Source organism: Rattus norvegicus, chromosome 6 (assembly GCF_021556685.1).
Source record: "Rattus norvegicus strain SHRSP/BbbUtx chromosome 6, alternate assembly SHRSP_T2T, whole genome shotgun sequence".
NCBI classification, from domain to species: Eukaryota; Metazoa; Chordata; class Mammalia; order Rodentia; family Muridae; genus Rattus; species Rattus norvegicus.
In genome coordinates, this window is record NC_141539.1 from 103,984,731 (window position 1) to 104,007,619 (window position 22,889).

Below are 22,889 nucleotides of genomic sequence, written 5' to 3' on the forward strand. Positions count from 1 at the left end.
AAACTGCAAATAAGTGGGCTTAATTTTTAGTCCATTAGTTAGAAACCAAGGGAATGGAAAAGAGTACTTAAATTTCTTAATAGGAAGAATAGATAATCATGACATTAATAGCTGGTTCTTTAAAAAGGCCAGGAAAGGGGTTGGGGATTTAGCTCAGTGGTAGAGCGCTTGCTACTAGCAAGCGCAAGGCCCTGGGTTTGGTCCCCAGCTCCGAAAAATAGAAAAGTAAAAAAAAAAAAAAAAAAAAAAAGGCCAGGAAAAAAACAACACTGTGGTTAAGATAGTTAAGCCATCTAGCAATGTTAGGAAAGAAAGATCACAAGTGCAGACCCACATTGAGGTCATCTGGTCAGCCTTTGAAGAGCTTTACATGATGGGGGCCAGCCTGCATATGATGAAAGACTGGACCTGAAAACCGTATCAGAACTGCGGGATTTATCCTAAGAAAACAGTGTCCAGCACTGCTACAGTTATCTTGTGAATCTGTAACTTTAAATTTTCATCTGAGATTTTTTAAAAAGATTTATTTATTTATTTATTATACATAAGAACACTATAGCGGTCTTCAGACATACCAGAAGAGGGCATCAGATCCCGTTACAGATGGTTGTGAGCCACCATGTGGTTGCTGGGAATTGAACTCAGGACCTCTGGAAGAACAGTCAGTGCTCTTAACCTCTGAGCCACCTCTCCAACCCTCATCTCCGATTTTTAATGTAGTTCTTGAAACATAGCATTTAAATCTCTAAAACAGCATGATAACTATAGGTGGAACAGATCTTCTGTCATGTAATTATTAAAGTGGATTTCATGCTATGTTAGGAGAAACTTTAAAAATTGAAATGGTTCATTTGCAGTTGTAACTACCATGATATTTGAAGTATGTTTATTTTTATCTATAATAAGATTGAAAGATCTCTGAGAAAAGATTTTTTTCTTATGTTTCTTTAGTGTTTTTCTTTAAGTGGTTTTGCCATTTTATTATCACTTAAAAATATTCTCCTGCATAGATGCTGCTGCTAATTGCTATAAACTAAGAAAAAAAATTTTTTTATTTCTTTAGGTACAAACTGTCTTAAAGCCAGTCCATCAGAAGGAAGGACAAGAATTAACTGCTTTGTTAAATGCTCCACATATTCAGGTAGAAAAAGGACAGAATATTGTTTGTTTCTAATATTCGGTTTTTTGTTTTGTTTTGTTTTTGTTGTTTTGTTTTGTTTTTTTAATTACAGTCTCCTAGAGTTGGAAGAGACCTAGTCATGTAGTTTGTAACCCTCTCTGCAAAGTAATTATTGCTGGGTTATACAATTCCATATGTAAAACTTTACAAATTATGTTTTTAAATAGCTTATTTTTAAAAACTGATCAAAAGTCCCTTACATATTTGTGCTGTTTTAGGCCCTTATGGACTTGATTTTAATACTCGGTGCATGAGAAAACTATACAAAAATAAGTCATGTTCTCACTTGAAGCACTGTGGGTTTCTTTGAAACAGGCACTTTTACTGGCCCATGATAAGGTTGCTGAGCAGGAAATGCAGCTAGAGCCCATAACAGATGAGAGAGTCTATGAAAGTATCGGCCATTATGGGGGAGAAACTGTAAAAATAGTTCGTATAGAAAAGGCTCGGGATATTCCATTGGTAAGTGTTCTCATGTCTGATCTAAGATTGTTTTCTATGCTAAGACCTCATATGGTACAGAGTTGAAGATCCCATTATGTTCCTGGAGAGTTTTCTCTTTGTGGGTTAATTTGTTAATTGTAATATGCTATTGCTCAAAAGCCTTACTTGGTTGAAAAACTAATTTCATTACCTTTTCTCATTTTAATTTTCACATTTTAATGAAAATAATAACTTATGAAATACTTACTGAAGATCAAGAAGAGAAATCTAATTTTCTTTTTTTTTTTTTTTTCCTGGAGCTGAGGATCGAACCTAGGGCCTCACGCTTGCTAGGCAAGCGCTCTACCACTGAGCTAAATCCCAACCGAAAACTAATTTTCTAACTTACTCTTTACAACAGAAGTTAGATAATCTGGTCTTTGGGAACTAGGCGCATGGTTTGATTGGAACATTCTTAGCACACAAAGCATGAGGATCAAGAGGTTGTACCCTAGCACGTACATGAAAAGCCAAGCATGATGGCATATGTCTGTACTCCCAGCTCTGTCACTGACAGGCAGACTTCTCTGGAGTTTGCAGGCTAGCCACCAGCCTAGCCAGATTAGTTCCAGGTTAAGTGCTCCAAATGTGAGATGGAGAGAGATTGAGGACTTCCAGCACACACATGCGCAGGGACACACATACACAACACTCTCTCACACACACTCTCTCTCTCTCTCCCTCCCTCCCTCCCTCCCTCTCTCTCTCTCTCTCTTTCTCACACACACACACACATACACACACACCACATAAACACACTAAATAATAAAGTAATAAAAATATTTTTTTAAAAGAATGTATAAGCACTTTATGTAACTAGTTCCTTCTTGGAGAATAAAAGGAAAAGTCATGATAATAGAAAGTGATACTTAGGAAAATTAGGACCTTTTTTAATATTTGTTTACTCATTATGCATATATGTCTGAGTATATTTATGTGTACCACATGCATGCAGGTGCCTCAGAGGACGAAAGGGAGTTACTTGGGTCCCCTGGCTTGAGTTACAGGGGTTTGTAAGTTGTTTAGTGTGGATGCTGGGAACAAAATCTATGTCTTTTGCAGGAACAAAAGCTGTTAACCACTGAGCCCTAGAAAATAAGTTTTACTTTATTTTACTGTTCCAGCTTTTGAGTATATACTTTCCCACTGTTCTTCTAATTTGTATAATAAATATTAGTATTTGATGCATTTGGTTGCAGCTGTTTAACATTTGCATAGTTAGCCATATTGTTATTTATCCTTTGATTATATTTTGAATTTTAAGAAATTCTTTATAGTTAGGCATTGTGTTAATTATATACCTAGATGTTTTCTAGCTGTTGGAATAGAATCCAGCAGAAAAAAAATTTTGATTTTATGTCTTTAAACACAGAGTATATGTTATATTATCTGCTATTATATGTTTCAGAAGTCTGTGTACTACAGAATTTTAATGAATAAAGCATCTCTGAAACAAATGTTTGGCGAGGAACGCTTAGCTCTCATGTTAAATTACAGTTGTTAGTGTAGCAATGCGAGTAAAGTTTTTCCTTAAGATAAACTAAGAGCTAGTCTTATTAGATTTAAAAAAAATAAAATTTAAAAATGAAATGCTTAACAAAAAATTGCATTTTTATGTTTAAATTAGATATTGGGTGTTTTTAGGGTGCCACGGTTCGTAATGAGATGGATTCTGTCATCATAAGTCGGATAGTGAAAGGAGGCGCGGCAGAGAAGAGCGGGCTTCTGCACGAAGGAGACGAAGTCCTAGAGATCAACGGCATCGAAATCCGGGGCAAGGACGTCAATGAGGTTTTTGACTTGTTGGTATGTTCAGACTGTAGAATATTTGATTCATTTAAAAGCCTGTTTTGTTATTAAACTTAGATTATTAAAGAATATTTTTTAAATAACTGATGAGTATAAGGTAGTTTTTAGCCTAACTTTTACAGGATTTGTCAATTTTTGTTATTATATTTTTGGCTTGGGGTTTATTTTTATTTACTGTGAACTTTATTATAAGTTTTACTTTTACTATTTTTTTAAAGATTTATTTCTACATGTGTCAGTATACCTTGTGCATGCCTGATTAATTAAATTAAAACTCAGTTTCTTATTCTCACTAGCTATAGTTGAACAAGATTTATTATGTAGTTAATGGCTGTTGTCTGAGATAGCTGCAACATATTTCTGTTGAACAAATTCTACTGGGCAGTGCTAGGATAATTAGGTAGTCACTTCTAATTACCTTCTTTAATTTCCTAAGATTTACTTATTTTATGCCTTATGAGTATTTTGCCTGCATGTATGTATGTGCTCTACATACATGACTGGTATCTGAGAAAAGTCAGAATAAGATTGGCTCCCTTAAAGCTGGAGCTACATATGGTTGTGAGCCAAAATATGGGTGCTGGGAATCAAACTGAGATCCTCTGCAAAGGCCACAAGTGCTCTTAACTAAGTGCTGGGGTTAAACACATGTGCCACCATGCTTAGCCCAATTGCCTTGATTAATCATATTGTATTCAACACAAATTAGGATGTTTCTTTCCTTTTTGGAGGCAAGGTCTGAGGTAAAACTCATATATATCCCAGACTGGCCGTTTTGGTGATTTTCCTCCCATGGCATCTGCCAGTACTCCCGTCTACAAACCAATGTGTGTACTTATCTTAATTATGTAGCATCAGGTGTTGCGTAGTATGTCTACTACCTGCCAATGTGTGTTGTAAAAGCTAGAGAATATCCATATCCCTATTTCCCTAAATCTCTGCCTGTAGCTCTGGAAGAGCCAAGTCATCCCTCAGAGCCCATTTGATTGATACTGTGCACTGAGCACTGCTCCTTGTTTTATCCGCATGAAGTTAGGAAGAGTGCGGTCTAGGCTGGCTGTGTCTGAATGCAGCTAGTGCTGCACTGGCAGTGATTACGAATCTGGCTGCACAACTCGGTACAGTACATGGTGACAAGACTAAATAATGAAATTAGCTAGGAAGGGAACGTTTCCCTGTAGGACTGAGGGAGTTCCGCCATCAGAATGTTAATCATAAGATCATGGACGATTTTAAAGTACTTTAACCTTTCTGTTACAGTCTGATATGCACGGTACGTTGACATTTGTTCTGATTCCTAGTCAACAGATCAAGCCTCCTCCCGCCAAAGAAACTGTAGTAAGTAATTTTAAAATATGTATCGCTTATTCCTCTTCCACTTCTGTCTGCTTTTCTGTATCAGAAACTTGACTGAATATGGTGTGTTCAAGTAAAAACAGAGAAATCAGGTAATTGTATTTAAGTAAGTATAAAACATCATTTAAAATTTAGTAAACTGAACTTTTTAAAAGTAAAATATATGGCATAGTTCAGTTTCAGACATTTTAACATTGTTGTTTGTCTTCAGTTATAATGGAGTTTCGTTTAGTCGTGTAGAGGAGAAGGGTACTTTTACAAATATGTATAAGTCATTACTCTGATGTATTTCTATATGTTAAATGTTTAACACAGCTCTATTAAGTGATAGACTTGGTTACTGTACAACCCAGCATGCCTGGAAAGAATATTAGGAGAATTTACTATAGAACAGTTCATACATGAATGTTCATGCTGGTATTATTTATAAGACCCAAAATGTAAAAACAACTTAAAAATAGCCATAGCCACCAGCGATAATTTGAAAATACAGCATGGTTTATCTGTCTGTACACTGAGATATTATCTGATTAAAAGGGCTGAAGTAGAGTATATTCTACAAAATACATGAGCTTGAAAAACTTATGGCAATCACAAGGCCTTTACTGGTTTATTTATGTACAATATCCAAAATAGGTAAGTTCATAGAAACTGGAATGTTTCAGTGGCCCCTTAAATGTATAGATGAGGAACTGGGAGAGAGTGGGAATGGCCCTCATCAGTAGTGGGTGCAGAAGGCTGGAAATATTCTAACAGTATCAGTGGTCAGCCTCTGTCTCCGCATATACTCAAACTGTAAATTGTGTAGCATGTTAATTACGTCATAAGCAATTAAAATAAGGCTTTAAGGTCTTAGATTGATATGGAAGCCTGGTCTTCATTTATACATTTGTTATTCTTTTTTATCATTATTTTTGTTCAGTTACCGAATCAAATCATGGCTTCATCGTAACATTTTATGTGTGTATAGCATTGTGCTTTGTTCATATCCACCTCTACATCTGTTATTTTTAGTTCTCCCAAAATTTTAACTATTTGAAAAAGAACCAGTTTCATTTTTACTTTGTCTTTTACCACAGGTGTGTTATTTTATTTGGCTCTTTCTGTTTTCTGTTATTTCTTTCCAGAACATATTCCAGTTGATACTGCATTTGCAACCTTTTTTGTGTGTTTAGAATTCTTTGTAGGAAGAGGCATGAAAAAACAGACTTGGCCTCTGAATTCAGCCATTCTCTGTGCCTTGCCTTTCCATGTGTCTGTGCTTGCCTTTCCATGTGTCTGTCCTGTAACTGAGCCTCCAGTGTGAAAAGAGACACAACTGAAGAGCATTGAAACATGCTGTCCTCTAAATGTTCCTGATAATCAATCCATCCTTCCTCAGTAAATGATTTTTGTCTTTTGAGAATAAGTGTCAGAGGTTGAGGTATATTTTATAAGCTTTTCTTTTCTACTGTTCATGCAACCTGGAATTACCCTTAATAAAAGTTATTTCTTTTACAGCTATACATTTATTTTTTAGGGGTGCATATGCACTACAGCATTTATATGGTCATCAGGGAGTCAGTTTTCTCCTTCCACCATGTGGGTCCCAAGAATCAAACTCAGGTCATCAGGTGTGGCAGCAAGATGCAGGCCTGTTAAAATTACTTTAATAGATAAAACTAGCATGCTGTATGAGGCTGCTGCTTCTCAGTTAATGTTGTATGTTGTTATTGTTTTCAGCAAATGCAAAAGCAGAGTACTGAAATAATTCATTCATCACAGCTCTTGGTTATTTTTGGACTTTGGGGACAGGGTAGTGTTGGGCGTCCTAGAACTCGCTCTGTGGACCAGCTTGCCTTGAACTCGCAGATCTGCCTCTGTCTCACAAGTGTTGGCATTAAAGGTGTGCATAACCATGCCTGGCCCTTGTTTTTTATAAACATAAGAATGAAATAACTGTCTAGGAATGGTGGCTTACAGCTAATTCCAGCATTTGGGAAGCTGACATCAAACAAACTGTGAGTTAGAGTAACTGGGCTAGTGGGGGGGAAGAAACTTAAAAAGAAGTATCCTATCCTGTGGAGGCCATTGGCTGTCTACCTTTAGTTACTACAAAATAAAAGGCTCAGCTGGCGTGATACATTTCAGATGTGTCGAGATGCGCTTGTCCTATAAATATAACATGTCCTCTGCTACATGAAGCAATCCTCCAGGTTGCCAGCCACTTAAATTAGGATGACTGGGAAATGAATTGGGTAGGCTAGAGTAAATTGAAAAGCATCCTTGAGTGATTTTCTTGCCTTTGGAACAGATCATAAAGCTATGTTGATCCCTCACTGGTCTTTTGGATTCCCTTGGTATGATAGAGGATTATAAGACCTTTCTATCTAACACCCAACTGTCTATCAATGCAGAGGCCACAAGTCTGAGGTGTTGTTAAGGGTTCAGCTTTTTGGTGGTGGTGCATGCCTCTAATCCCAGCATTTGGGAGGCAAGGCAGGCAGATCTTTGACATCTGAAGCCAGCCTGGTCTACATAGGATGTTCCAGGACAGCCAGGGCTACAAAGTGAGACCCTGTCTCAAAACAGAGAGCAGGAGTTGAGCCTTTTAAGAAGTATCGTAGCAGGCACTCCAGCAATGCACTCTGCATAGCCATGGTGGGTATTGCTTTCAGACAATGATTTAATAAAATCAGCCTGACAAATCACCCAGTTGGGTAGACTTACAAAGCCTGTTAAAGCAATTTCACTACTTCTAGAAAGGCTTAAAATTTTACTTTTTTGGTTCCCAGGGTTTGGGGACACACACATGTAAAAAGATAACAATTTAAATAGATTTTGGAAGCAATTTTCACCCAGTTTCTAAAACAATTCTAGCTCATACTGTTTTTCTTATACTCAGTTGATAATTTGTATGCGTGTTCTTTTTAAACACCCTTCCAACTGTGTTTTGGCTCCCTGCTATCCCACAGAACTTTTTAAAATTCATGTTGGTACTGAGTATTCAAGATTTTAATCTAATGTCTATTTTCACATCAAGAATAGGAGGTTCCTTAGGTAGATAGTTATCTTAGATAAATAGAAACCCACTTTCTAATTAGAACATGGTATTTTTACCATATTGTAAGCAACACCCAAAGAACCAGAATGTCACCAGCATCTAAAATTCCTATCTATGTCCCCTTTAGCTCCTGTCCATCTTGTAATCGACCCCACACACCCCATAAACATTTTCTTCATTTCTAGAAACACCTAATTCCTTCATATTTTTTTGGATCGAATAGTTTTCAGTCAAATAAAGTAAGAATTTTTTTTCCCAGTGATCATCCTGATTTAGATCATTTCTCAGTGTGGAACATGCTACTTATATGCACTTCTAAAAGAAACACTAAGCAGTTAAGGCACAGTTACACTGGTCATGAAATCAGTTGGCTATGACAGCCCCAGGAAAGCTGACACTTGTTTACATAGGATCTAGTGACACTAATCTACCTTTTCTCATAGTAGTGGTTTAGAAGCTGCGTGCCTTACTGAGAATCATTGTTTTCACAGGTCAGACCGCTTCTATTCTGGTTGCCTTGCTTTTGAGGCAGCTTTGTATCTCAGTTTGTCAGCTGTTAACAGTCACCCAGTTTGAACTACTTCTCTCTAGTCTACAGAGATGTCAGTAGATAAGCTTAAACAAATCCTGCCCTAAAGTGCTGTTGCTTAACTAAATGTCCTGTCATTTCATTTCCCTGCACTGGTAGAACACATAGGTTACGTTTGTACTGGATATTTTGTTTTACTGTTTTATAATTCTTGCTCTTATTTGTACCCTTTCTATGTTTCAGATCCACGTGAAAGCTCATTTTGACTATGACCCCTCAGATGACCCTTATGTTCCCTGTCGAGAGTTAGGACTATCTTTTCAAAAAGGAGATATACTTCATGTGATTAGTCAAGAAGATCCGAATTGGTGGCAGGCCTATAGAGAAGGAGACGAAGACAATCAGCCTCTAGCTGGACTTGTTCCAGGTAAGAGACAAGATTGAAAGCATTTAAAGGACTGAGGGCTCAGCACAGTGTTAGAACATGCAGAGGCCTGGAATCAAAATCTGTTGCATCTCCTCCCCTAGGTTATTTTAAGATAGAGAACTGAGAAGACGAAGGTTGATCATGTTAAAAAAATCTCTTACATTAAAATTGTAATCCATTAGAGATTAGAGAGAAGGCTCTGGTTGAGAGAACTAACTGCTCCCCCAAAGGACCCAGGTTCAATTTCCAGTATCCACATGGCATCTGACAGCTGTCTGTAACAGGGGATCTGACACCTGACCCAGACATACATGCAGGCAAAACACCAGTGCACACGAAATAAAAATATATCATTTTCCAGGTCCTAGCACTCAGGAGGCAGAGGCAAGTGGGTCTCCGTAAGTTCTAGGCCAGCCTGGTCTTCAGAGCAAGTTCTAGGACAGCCAGAGCTACATAGGAGATGCTGTCTCAAAAAACAAAACAAAAAAATCTTAATCCATTGAGGAAAAATGTGTTGTCTATTTATTTGTGTCATTGGTAACAAAGGTAGTAATGGAATAAATCATTATCACATTTATAAATAATAAATACAAATGAGTGTGTTGAATCGCAGTGTGTTGAAATCAGAACATGGTGAATGCCTGTGTACTATTTGAAAGTTCATGTCTAGAATTGCTGTGTGTGATTTGAGATAATCCTTGGTGACCAGAACCATTACATGTCCCAGCATGGTACAACACAGTACCACATAGTGATGTTCACTGAAAGCTTTTTTAAAGGTGAACTATGAAGTTTCCTGATACTGTTATTGTTATCTTTTTATAATAAGTGGTAAGTGATACATATGGTTAGATTGATGAGCAGGGTCACAACAAACCCTCGAAGGCTCAGACTAGAACGATGACTCATGGCGGAGACTTGATACTGAAGGACCCGAGTTTGGTTCCCAGTGTCCATGTTGCACACACCCCACATAGACGTACATATAATTAAAAAAAAAAAACTTCTCTTTAAAGGGGACACATCTGTCTTGTATTGGCAGAAGGGCTTGGAAGGCATTATGAAAAATTACTTCCACTATTTTCTCTTTGATTACAAATATGTTTATCCTTTTGTTTTTTCTTTTTGTGTTACTAGGGAAAAGTTTTCAGCAGCAAAGGGAAGCCATGAAGCAAACTATAGAAGAAGATAAGGAGCCAGAAAAATCAGGTTAGACATTTACATTTGGTTTTGCACTTACATTGGTTTTGCACTTACATTGGTTTTACTTTTGTATTAGTAAAAGCAATTAGGGTTTCACCTGGAACCATGTTGAATTTACATACTGGGACTGTGAAGGAAAGGTGTAAACATTGAAGGAATAATAGAAGAGGCTAAATTTGTTATCTTTATATGTAAGAAAAGATGAAAATATTACATATCTGTCTGCAATGTGGAATTAATAGAAAATGATAAATTAGCATTTGGACTAATATCCACTTATCAATGAGTGCACACCATGTGTGTTTTTCTGTGATTGGGTTACCTCACTCAAGATGATATTTTCCAGTTCCATCCATTTGCGTATGAATTTCATAAAGTCATTGTTTTCAGTAGCTGAGTAGTATTCCATTGTGTAGATGTACCAGATTTTCTGTATCCATTACTCTGTTGAAGGGCATCTGAGTTCTTTCCAGCTTCTGGCTATTATAAATAAGGCTGCTATGAACATAGTGGAGCATGTGTCTTTGTTGTATGTTAAAGCATCTTTTGGGTATATGCCCAAGACAGGTATAGCTGGGTCCTCAGGTAGTTCAATGTCCAATTTTCTGAGGAAACTCCAGACTGATTTCCAGGATGGTTGTACCAGTCTGCAATCCCACCAACAATGGAGGAGTGTTCCACTTTCTCCACATCCTCACCAGCATCTGCTGTTGCCGGAGTTTTTGATCTTAGCCATTCTGACTGGTGTGAGGTGAAATCTCAAGGTTGTTTTGATTTGCATTTCCCTTATGACTAAAGATGTTGAACATTTCTTTAGGTGTTCCTCAGCCATTCGACATTCCTCAGCTGCAAATTCTTTGTTTCACTCTGAACCCCATTTTTAAAAAGGGTTATTTGTCTACCTGCAGACTAACTTCGTGAGTTCTTTGTATATTTTGGATATTAGCCCTCTATCAGTTGTAGGAGTGGTAAAGATCTTTTCCCAATCTGTTGGTTGTGGTTTTGTCCTAACAACAGTGTCCTTTGCCTTACAGAAGCTTTGTAGTTTTATGAGATCCCGTTTGTCGATTCTTGATCTTAGAACATAAGGCATTGGTGTTTTGTTCAGGAAATTTTCTCCAGTGCCCATGTGTTCAAGATTCTTCCCCACTTTTTTTGTCCTATTAGTTTGAGTCTATCTAATTTGATGTGGAGGTCCTTGATCCACTTGGACTTAAGCTTTGGACAGGGTGATAAGAATGGATTGATCTGCAAGCTTCTACATGCTGACCTCCAGTTGAACCAGCACCATTTGGTGAAAATGCTATCTTTTCTCCATTGGATGGTCTTGGCTCCTTTGTCAAAAATCAAGTGACCATGGGTGTGTGGGTTCATTTCTGGGTCTTCAGTTCTATTCCACTGATCTATCTGCCTGTCTCTGTAACAGTACCATACAGTTTTTTTTTTTATCACTATTGCTCTGTAATACTGCTTGAGTTCAGGGATAGTGATTGCCCCAGAAGTCCTTTTATTGTTGAGGATAGTTTTAGCTATCCTGGACTTTTTGTTAGTCCAGATGAATTTGCAAATTATTCTGTCTAACTCTATGAAGAATTGGATTAGAATTTTGATGGGGATTGCATAGAATCTGTAGATCACTTTTGGTAAAATGGTCATTTTTACTATATAAATCCTGCCAATCCATGAGCATGGGAGATCTTTCCATCTTCTGAGATCTTCAATTTATTTCTTTATAGGCTTGAAGTTCTTATCATACAGATATTTCACTTGGTTGGTGAAAGTCACACCGAGGTATTTTATATTATTTGGGACTATTATGAAGAGTGTCCTTTCCCTAATTTCTTTCTCAGCTTGTTTCTCTTTTGTGTAGAGGAAGGCTACTACTGATTTATTTGAGTTAATTTTATACCCAGCCACTTTGCTGAAGTTGTTTATCAGCTTTAGTAGTTCTCTGGTGGAACTTTTGGGATCACTTAAATATACTATCATATCATCTGCAAATAGTGATATTTTGACTTCTTCCTTTCCAATCTGTATCTCTTTGATCTCCTTTTGTTGTCTGATTGCTCTGGCTAGAACTTCAAGAACTATATTGAATAAGTAGGGAGAGAGTGGGCAGCCTTGTCTAGTCCCTGATTTTAGTGGGATTGCTTCAAGTTTCTCTCCATTTAGTTTAATGTTAACTACTGGTTTGCTGTATAAGGCTTTTACTATGTTAGGTATGGGCCTTGAATTCCTCGTCTTTCCAGGACTTTTATCATGAAGGGGTGTTGAATTTTGTCAAATGCTTTCTCGGCATCTAATGAAATGATCATGTGGTTTTTATCTTTCAGTTTATTTATATAGTGGATTATGTTGATGGTTTTTCATACATTAAACCATCCCTGCATACCTGGGATGAAGCCTACCTTATCATGATGGGTCATTGTTTTGATGTGTTCTTGGATTCTGTTTGCAAGAATTTTATTGAATATTTTTGCGTCGATATTTATAAGGGAAATTGGTCTGAAGTTCTCTTTCTTTGTTGGGTTTTTGTGTGGTCTAAGTATAAGAGTAATTGTGGCTTCATAGAAGTTTAGTAGTACTCCATCTGTTTCAATTTTGTGGAATAGTTTGGATAGTATTGGTATGAGGTCTTCTATGAAGGTCTGATAGAATTCTGCACTGAACCCATCTGGACCTGGGCTCTTTTTGATTGGGAGACTTTTAATGACTGCTTCTATTTCTTTAGGAGTTATGGGGTTGTTTTAATGGTTTATCTTTTCCTGATTTAACTTCGGTACCTAGTATATGTCTAGGAAATTGTCCATTTCCTGCAGATTTTCAAGTTTTGTTGAATATAGGCTTTTGTAATACGATCTGATGATTTTTTGAATATCCTCTGATTCTGTAGTTATATCTCCCTTTTCATTTCTGATTTTGTTAATTTGGACATACTCTCTGTGTCCTCTGGTTAGTCTGGCTAAGGGTTTATCTATCTTGTTGATTCTCTCAAAGAACCAGCTTTTGGTTCTGTTGATTCTTTGTATCATCCTTTTTGTTTCTACTTGGTTGATTTCAACTCTGCGTTTGATTATTCCTGCCTTCTACTCCTGAGTGTATTTGCTTCTTTTTGCTCTAGAGCTTTTAGGTGTGCTGTCAAGCTGTTGATATATGCTCTCTCCTGTTTCTTTCTGCAGGCACTCAGAGCTATGAGTTTTCCTCTTAGCACAGTTTTCATTGTGTCCCATAAGTTTGGGTATGTTGTACTTTCATTTTCATTAAATTCTAAGAAGTCTTTAATTTCTTTCTTTATTTCTTCCTTGACCAGGCTATCATTGAGTAGAGCATTGTGCAACTTCCATGTATATGTGGGCGTTCTTTCGTTATTGGTATTGAAGACCAGCTTTAGCCGTGGTGGTCTGATAGGGATTATTTCGATCTATCTGTATCTGTTGGGGCCTGTTTTGTGACCGATTATATGGTCAATTTTGGAGAAAGTACCATGAGGTGGTGAAAAGAAGGTATATTCTTTTGTTTTAGGTTAGAATGTTCTATAAATATCTGTTAAGTCCTTTTGGTTCATAACTTCTGTTAGTCTGTCTATGTCTCTGTTTAATTTCTGTTTCCAGATCTGTCCATTGATGAGAGTGGGGTTTTGAAATCTCCTACTATTATTGTTTGAGGTGCAATGTTTGCTTTGAGCTTTTGTAAGGTTTCTTTTATTTATGTTGCCCTTGTATTTGGAGCATAGATATTTGGGATTGAGAGTTCATTGTGGTGGATTTTTCCTTTGATGAATATGAAGTGTCCTTCCTTATCTTTTTTGATGACTTTTGGTTGAAAATTGATTTTATTTGATATTAGAATGGCTACTCCAGCTTGCTTCTTCAGACCATTTGCTTCAAAAGTTGTTTTCCAGCCTTTTACTCTGAGGTCGTGTCTGTCTTTGTCTCTGAGGTGTGTTTCCTGTAGGCAACAAACTGCTGGGTCCTCAGTACCTATCCAGTTTGTTAATCTGTGTCTTTTTATTGGGGAATTGAGTCCATTGATGTTGAGAGATGTTAAGGAGTAGTGATTGTTGCTTCCTGTTATATTTGTATTTGGAAATGAGATTATGTTTGTGTGCTTATCTTCTCTTTGTTTTGTTGCAAAGCGATTATTTTCTCACTTTTTCTAGGGTGTAGCTTGCCTCCTTGTGTTGGGCTTTACCATTTATTATCCTTTCTAGGGCTGGATTTGTAGAAAGATATTGGGTAAATTTAGTTTTGTCATGGAATATCTTGGTTTCTCCATCTATGTTAATTGAGAGTTTTGCAGGATACAGTAACCTGGGCTGGCATTTGTGTTCTCTTAGGGTCTGTATGACATCTGTCCAGGATCTTCTGGCTTTCATACATTGGCTCTGGTGAGAAGTCTGGTGTGATTCTGATAGGTCTGCCTTTATATGTACTTGACCTTTTTCCCTTACTGCTTTTAATATTCTTTGTTTTGTGCATTTGGTGTTTTTACTATTATGTGACGGGAGGAGTTTCTTTTCTGGTCCAATCTATTTGGAGTTCTGTAGGCTTCTTGTATGGTTATGGGTATCTCTTTCTTTAGGTTAGGGAAGTTTTCTTCTATGATTTTGTTGAAGATATTTACTGGTCCTTTGCGTTGGGAGTCTTCACTCTCTTCTATACCTATTATTCTTAGGTTTGATCTTCTCATTGTGTCCTGGATTTCCTGTGTTTTGGGCCAGTAGCATTTTCCATTTTCCATTATCTTTGACAGTTGTGTCAATGATTTCTATGGAATCTTCTCCTGACATTGTCTCTTCTATGTCTTGTATTCTGTTGGTGATGTTTGTATCTACGGCTCCTGTTCTCTTCCTTTGGTTTTCTATCTCCAGGATTGTCTCCCTTTGTGCTTTATTTATTGTTTCTATTTCCATTTTTAATTCTTTCACCCATTTGATTGTGTTTTCCTGTAATTCTTTCAGGGATTTTTGTGTTTCCTCTCTACGGGCTTCTACTTTTTTACCTCTGTTTTCCTGCATTTCTCTAACAGAGTTCTTTATGTCTTTCTTAAAGTCCTCCATCATCGTGATCAAATGTGATTTTAAATCTTTATCTTGCTTTTCTGGTGTGTTTGGATATTCAGTGTTTTCTTTGGTTGGAGGATTGGGTAGTCTTGGTTTCTGTTGCTTGGGTTCCTGCGCTTGCCTCTCCCCATCAGGTTGTCTCTGGTGTTACCTTGTTCTGCTATTTCTGACAGTGGCTTGACCATCCTATAGGCCTGTGTGTAAGGAGTGCTGTAGCCCTGTTTTCCTCTTTTCTTTCATCCAGTTATGGGAACAGAGTGTTCTGCTTTCAGGCGTGTAGTCCTTCCTGTCCACTGGCTTTCAGCTATTCCTGTGGGAATGTGTCCTGAGTCCACCAGGCAGGTCTCTTGGAGTAGAAAAGTTGGTCTTACCTCTGGTCTCTGGCCTGAAGTTGCTTCTCAGAGCTAGGTTTCAGCTCTCCGTGAGGGCAGCAACCAGAAGGGCCTGCCCCTCCTCCTCCTGGGTCCCTGTGCACAGGGGGCTCAAATGGCACTAGGCGTTTTCCTCTAGAGTCAGAAATGTGGGCAGAGAGTAGTGTCTTCTGGTTTCCCAGGTGTGTCTGCCCCTCTGAAGGTCTAGTTCTCCCTCCCACGGCATTTGGGTGCAAGGAGTTGTTTGACCGGGTCCGTTCAAATCCAGGCGCAATCTGGACCGCAGGGCTCCTGCAGCTTGAATGCCCCTATCTTCCTGTTCCCAGAAGTTCTGTACAGTTTCCTCTTAAAATAGCATTGTTTAAAGAACCAGATACAGTGTTTATAACTATTTTTGATTGATCAACAGGAAAACTATGGTGTGCAAAGAAGAATAAAAAGAAGAGGAAAAAGGTTTTATATAACGCCAATAAAAATGATGGTAAGTTCTAATGTCAGGAATAGCGGTTGTACTTATGACAACCGCTAAAAGGTTGTCTATAAGGTTTTTTTTTCCTCTTTAAGTTGACTGCAAAATTACTTGCCACTAACGTTTTTTTATTTATTAATCATTTTATTTATTTACATTTCAAATGTTATTCCCCTTCCCTGTCTCCCTTCAGCAAACCCACTTTCCATCCCTCTCCCCTTTGCCCCCAAGAGGGTGCTCCCATTCCAGCCTCACCTCTCTATTATCCCCCTTCTCAGGGACATCAAGCTTCCTCTCCCACTGACGTTAAATGAGGCAGTCCTCTGCTACATATGTAGCAGGAGCCGTGGACCAGCCCATGTATACTCTTTGGTTGGTGGTTCAGTCCCTTGGAGCTCTGTTGGTTGATGGTGTGGTTCTTTCTATGGAGTTGCAAACCCCTTTAGTTCCTTCAGCCCTTCCCCTAACTCTTCCCTTGGGGCCCTGGGCTCAGGCCAATGGTTGGTTGTGAGTATCTGCTTTTGTCTTAGTCAGGCACTGCCAGAGCCTCTCAGAGGACAGCCATACCAGCTCCTGTCTGTAAGCACATCTTGGCATCAGCAATAGTGTCAGGGTTTGGTGTCTGCAGCTGAAATGGATCATAGCTGAAAGGTCTCTAGAAGGCCTTTCTTTCAGCCTCTGCTCCATTTTTGTCCCTACATTTCCTTTAGACAGGAATAATTCTGGGCTAAAAATTTTAAGATGGGTTGGTGGCCTCATCCCTTCACTGGAGGCTATGTCTACCTATTGGAGGTGGTCTCTTCATGGTCTAGCTCCTTGCTGTTGGGTATTTCAACTAACAATTTTTCACACACACATAAAAATGTTTTTTAGGTAAAACATGAATAATTTGTCTATAGTATCTTAAGTCAGAGAGGCGGGTCATTCTACAGAACACTACTTACTTGCTGAGGCCAGCATACAGGGATATTTATTTATCTTGACAGAGTGCTAAGATTAGAAAGTTTTAAAGTCATAACATCTCTCAAAATCCAGATCTCAGAATTCTAACACTTGGGACAGCAGGTTCCCTGATTGGTGCACGTACAATCTAGTTGGGCATCACCACCACTTACCATTTTTATGAATTCAATCTTATTTTCTGGATGCATTACTTTCTTGATTGATCTTCCTTGCATTTGAATTTCTTAGTTCTGCTTTGGTACATACTAGAAAAGCCAGTTTAAAGTCAGGAACACTACTGTTTAAAATCAGGAGCACTGTTTAAATCTGCACAGCTCATTTCTAAAGAATGTAAAGCACTTATGTGTAGAAGTTACTTCTGGTCCTTCTTCCCATCCTCATGTTCCCAGAAACAAGACTCAAATTCAAAATATTTTTACCAGTACCTGAGCTATGTAACTAGGCGCTCTTCTTTGACCAGATCTTAATTTAAAATAACTCATTTATTTTAATCTCCATTCTGCCACATGGCTAGTAACCTGCACTTAGGTAGCACATATCTGTCTTGTCACATCTTCCTGGGTGAATTTCCTATACCTGACACTATCCCAGAATTCTTTTGCTTCCTGGATATCTGACCTGCTTCCTACCTAAGCTATAGGCCATAGGCTTTTTAAGTAACAGGTGATGCATTCACACAATAGACAAGATATACTCTCTCTGCATTTATATGCAGCATTAAACTAACAAAGAAAGTTTTATTATTAGATACTCTTTTTGTTTGTTTTTAAAGATAGCCCTGTTTGTTCTGGAATTCACTCTGTAGACCATGCCGGCCTTGAACTCAGAGATCCACCAGGCCTTTGCTGCTGCCACCACCACCCAGCTAAATTATTAGATATTCTATATACTTACTGAATCTAAAATTGAATCAGCCAAGCACTCTAGCACTCTCACTCACATATTCTATGTGACCATCGTGTGCGAACGTTTATCCATTCTTCCTCTCCATTATATAGTCCTATTACCTGGAGTCTTTATGAAAATGAAGTATATTATCATGAGCGTGTCCCCTGGCAGTCTGCTTGGTGTAGTACTCACTGCAAACTCGGTATTTTAATTAGGCATGGTGCTTACATACCTGGAATCCCAGTACTTGGGGGCTGAGACAGGAGGATCATTACAAGTTTGAGGCTAACCCAGCTACAGAACAAGCTCCTACCTCAAAAACACAAAGTACCAACAAAACTTCATTATTTTATGTAAAAGCACATCTTTATGACATGACATTAATTGTATCTAAAATCTTAACTCTTTCCTTTTCCAAAGATTATGACAATGAAGAGATCTTAACGTATGAAGAAATGTCACTTTACCATCAGCCAGCAAATAGGAAAAGACCTATCATCTTGATTGGTCCCCAGAACTGTGGCCAGAATGAACTGCGCCAGAGACTCATGAACAAAGAAAAAGACCGCTTTGCATCTGCAGTTCCTCGTAAGTTGGACACACTTTTCTCAGAATCTTAACTACACAGGAAAATGTTCCTTTTATTGGCTTTTATTGGCACAGTATTGTCAGTGTCAAGAAAAGGAAATTTGTTTAACCAAACTTGTTGGCAAATTTTTATTAAAGGTAGTTCTTAAGGAATTTAAATTTTTCCTAAGTGTATGGTACTAAGGGAGTTTCTAAATAAATTACAGTTTAGGCTTCTTTCCCTATTGCAAAGGAAACACAATTCCTGATTCTTTAAAGTGATATTGAAGATAGAAATTACAATTTTACGATTCCATGGTACCTACTCTAACAGAAATAAACTTTAAGGAAAGATGACATGACAGTGTCTGACAGTATGAACAAACCGGATCAAGGTAACTAAAATTAACTGTTAAAATATTATTGATAATTTTTATTCATGTCATCATAGCAACAGTACTAAACACGTGGGCCCTTAACATTTCCTCAATTCATTGTTTCATTTGTGATATAAAATAAAAAATCTTCCTGGGTTGATTATTCCTCTTCTCCATATTGATCCATATTTATTTATCATTATTATTACTAAGGATTTATTTATTTTATTTATAGATGCATTGGGGGAACACTGTATTATAGTGTACTTCCTGTGAAGATGGCCGCTATATACATACCCTGGAGCTAGAGTTACAGGCAGTTCCCTGCAGCGAGTGTCAGGACCTGAACACAGATCTTCTAGAAAGATCAGCGTTCTTAAGCACTGATCCATTCCTTCTGCCCATTGTGTTTATTATTTTATCTGATTTCCTCTGCTTAGATACAACTCGGAATAGGCGAGACCACGAAGTAGCTGGGAGAGATTACCACTTTGTTTCACGGCAAGCATTTGAAGCAGATATAGCAGCTGGCAAGTTCATTGAACATGGTGAATTTGAGAAAAACCTGTATGGAACCAGCATAGATTCTGTACGACAAGTAATCAACTCTGGCAAAATATGTCTTTTAAGTCTTCGAGCACAGGTACAACCAGAATTGTGGTTTTTAGAGTGTTAAACTTGCGGGGCATATTTTGTAAAGTAACTAGTGAAAACTGTGTTGGGTCCAAGAATGACAAATTATTTAAGTCCTCATATGATTTTCTATTCACTTCATAAACTCAAAATATGTAGCTGAATCTCCCTCCCTTTCAACATGTATGTTTTAGAAACTCTAAACTCTGGTACTAACTATACTTAAAAAGTCTTCAGAAAATACTGTTTCTGATCTGAGAAAAATTAGAAAATTTGAAAGTTGTTCCTAGGTTTTAAAGGCCATTGTTTCAAAGGCTCACAAGTGTCACAGTGAAGGCGCAGGGTTATCTGAGTGATAAAACTTGGATTCACCTGTTGACAGAGTAAGCCAAACAGAATTACTAGCCAATATGTCTTAGATTCCTATTTTAAAAGATGCCTGTTAAAATTTGAAGTTTCAAAAATTGTTTGTCATGGAAACCTGCTTTTTATAACAATTCAGCTTTAACATAGAGTTTTGATTAATGTGCTTGATCTGTTACTGATACCAATTCAAACCACAGAATCAAGTATGCATTAAGTAGATGTACATAGACAGACACTGACTCTAAAATGGCTTGCTAAAACGCAATTGTGTGTGTGTTTATGTGTGTGTTTGTTTTAATCTTTGTTTGCTTGGGTTTTGGCGGAGATGGGGAGGTTGGCTTGGGGATTCCAGAGAGCAGATGCAGAGGTTTGTGCTATTCCAGCCATTTTATTTAAGGAAACTTTTATTTAATTCTTTCTGAATTCTTTATTTGGATTAACAAATATTATCACAAGACTTGAAGTAGTTTAGCACAGTGATGTTTCTTCATTTAGGAAAGAACATGCATATGCATATAACGAGTTGCTAGAGCATCTCAGTTGGAGCGTGTACAGCAGTAATGCATATGGGACAGTGAGTCCATAGGTCTAATCCCTGCAGTCTGCTTTCTCGTGGGGGGCTTGGCTTCTCTAGGGCAAGTTTGCCTCTCTGGATTGGCTTTTTAGTATCTTCACCTAGAAAGGCAACTGCCTGGATTCTAATTCCTCAAAGATGACTTTCACTGTGGTTTTCTAATGCATGAGAGACTTATTATCATACAGTTGTAACCCGTCACTGTCTTCTACCTCTGCCTCAGTATCTAGAACACTAGGCTAACATAATACATGTGAATTTATATTTAAATACATTTATTGTGAACGAACATACTATCTCAGCATACTATGAAGTATTTATGATGAAATGCTTAGAAACATATCTTAACAGTCTATATTATTGAGAAATAGTTCGATGGTAGCAATTATTTTAAAACCCAAATATCGTTACAGTCCTTGAAGACCCTCCGGAATTCAGATTTGAAACCATACATCATCTTCATTGCACCACCTTCACAAGAGAGACTTCGGGCGTTGTTAGCCAAGGAAGGCAAGAATCCAAAGGTAAACTTGTCACAGTGCTAGGTCACCACTGATACCAAGCAAGACTTGCCCTCACCTGACCTGCTAGAGCTGCAAAGCTCACAGCCTCAGCTGTCAAGCTGATTGTTCTGTGTGTGTCACTTGCCCCAAAACTGCCACTGCTGCCCTCAGATCTATGAGTCCCTCCAGAATGCTGTAAAATGCCTTTACTCTCCATATACACCAACATGGCTGTCTCCTTCCTTCCCCCTCCAAAGGTCTTAGCGGACTTCTCGTTAGCTGCTCCACATTTGCGGGGTTCCAGAATTGAGTGCTTTTTCACCCAAACCCTGTTTTGTTTTTTCTCTGTTTTTGTACATGATCTGGAACAGATAGAGGAGCAGGGGTATTTAAATTATTTTAGATATTTGCTGGATGTATTGATGGAGATCATGTTATACATATGGTTTTCATCTGCGTTTTCCTGAAAAATAATGTAAGTCTTTTCATGTGAGCATCTGAGCATATTCTTCTGTGCAGGCCTCAAGCCTTGTCATGTTTTTAAAGTTAGATTGCTTGTCTATTTATTAGAATTATTTTTCCTGTGTGTAGGTATGTGTACATTTGTGTAAGTGGGTGCCTGTGTGCCATGATGTGGATGTCAAGGTCAGAGGTCAACTTGTTCTCTCCTTCCACTTTCCACCTTTACATGGGTCCCAGAAATTGAACTTCGATCAGAAGACTTGCAGAGCAAGGACCTCTACCCACTGAGCTGTATTGGTAGCCCCTTGGCACGTGTATTTATTACAGTTACTTTCTCCAGATCGCAGTTTGCTTTTTGTTTGGGTTTTTTTTTTGTTTCTTTGTTTTAGAGATAAATAGCCTGAAGCTTGCTATGTAGACCAGGGTGGCCTTGAACTCATAGAGATCCACCTATTTATGTCTCCTCAGTGTTAAGTTTAAAGTCATACACAATCACTCCACTCCCAGCTCTGTCTTTTTTTTTTTTTTTTTTAAATATAAACTACATCCTTTGATGGGAGAAGTAAGTTTTTGTTTGGTTTGCTTTAATTTGGATGTAAGGCAGTATCATCTGTGTAGCTCAGAATGATATGAAACTATTAATCCTCCTGCCTGTCCCTGCCTCCCAAGTGCTGGGAATATAGCCATGTGCCATAATACCCTGCCAGAGAAATGTTTAATTTTAATGAAGTTCACTTTTTCACTTTCTTATGGCTAGTGAATTTTATACATGTCTAGAAAATTATAAGGTCATTATTCTGTGTTTTCTCCTTAAATATTCTAGCTTGTGTATTTTGGTTAAATTATTCATAGTCTTAGTGTAATGTGACAGGGAAGCTTTGTTTTTTAAATAATATAGATATCAAATTATTCCAACAATCTTTGTGCAGTAAGACTATCTTTTTTGGCACAATACATATAGTTTGTATATGTGTGATGTTATTTGGCACAGAACATATAGTTTATATGTATGTAATTTGCATAATGGTGGGGATATACATGGGCCACAGCACACATGTAGAGGTCAGAGGGCAACTTTGTGGAGTTGGTTCTCTCTCCTGCCTCCTTACCTCTGGGTAAGTGAGCTCATTTACCTGTTGAGTCACTGTGTTGGCACTTTAAAAAAGAAAAAAAAAAAGATTTCCTTATTTTATGTATATGAGGACACTGTAGCTCATCTTCAGACTGTAGCTATCTTCAGACACACCAGAAGAGGGCATCTGGTCTCATTACAGATGGTTGTAAACCACCATGTGGTTGCTGGGGATTGAACTCAGGACCTCTGGAAGAGCAGAACCATCTCTCCAGCCCTGTGTTGGCACTTTTATTTCTGGATTATATTCTGCACTTAGACTGATTCCATACTGTTTTGATTCCTGTAACTTTGTTACATCTTCAAAAACAGGCAGTAAAGAAGAATGAGTACCAATGCTTAATACAACAAGGGATAAACCTAAAAATACTAGATGCCATTTGGAAAAAAACTGAGACTCAATAGACCACAAGTTGTATGATTCCAAACATTTAGGATGTCCAGATCAGACATATCTGATGCATGACATAAATTGCTTAGTAATTGCTTAGG

At 37.9% G+C, this 22,889-nt stretch overlaps 1 protein-coding gene across 5 annotated transcripts in view; it reads left to right on the top strand.

Moving 5' to 3' along the window:
* Positions 1-22,889, top strand: part of Pals1 (protein associated with LIN7 1, MAGUK p55 family member) — a 98,664-nt gene that overhangs the window by 69,589 nt on the left and 6,186 nt on the right. For all 5 annotated transcript variants that reach the window (XM_087553269.1, XM_087553271.1, XM_087553270.1 and 2 more), the window contains 10 exon segments: positions 1,064-1,141; positions 1,496-1,642; positions 3,308-3,469; positions 4,733-4,810; positions 8,644-8,827; positions 9,965-10,036; positions 15,873-15,944; positions 18,204-18,371; positions 19,168-19,370; positions 20,714-20,824. In XM_087553269.1, the coding sequence (XP_087409395.1) occupies positions 1,064-1,141; positions 1,496-1,642; positions 3,308-3,469; positions 4,733-4,810; positions 8,644-8,827; positions 9,965-10,036; positions 15,873-15,944; positions 18,204-18,371; positions 19,168-19,370; positions 20,714-20,824 (1,275 nt within the window).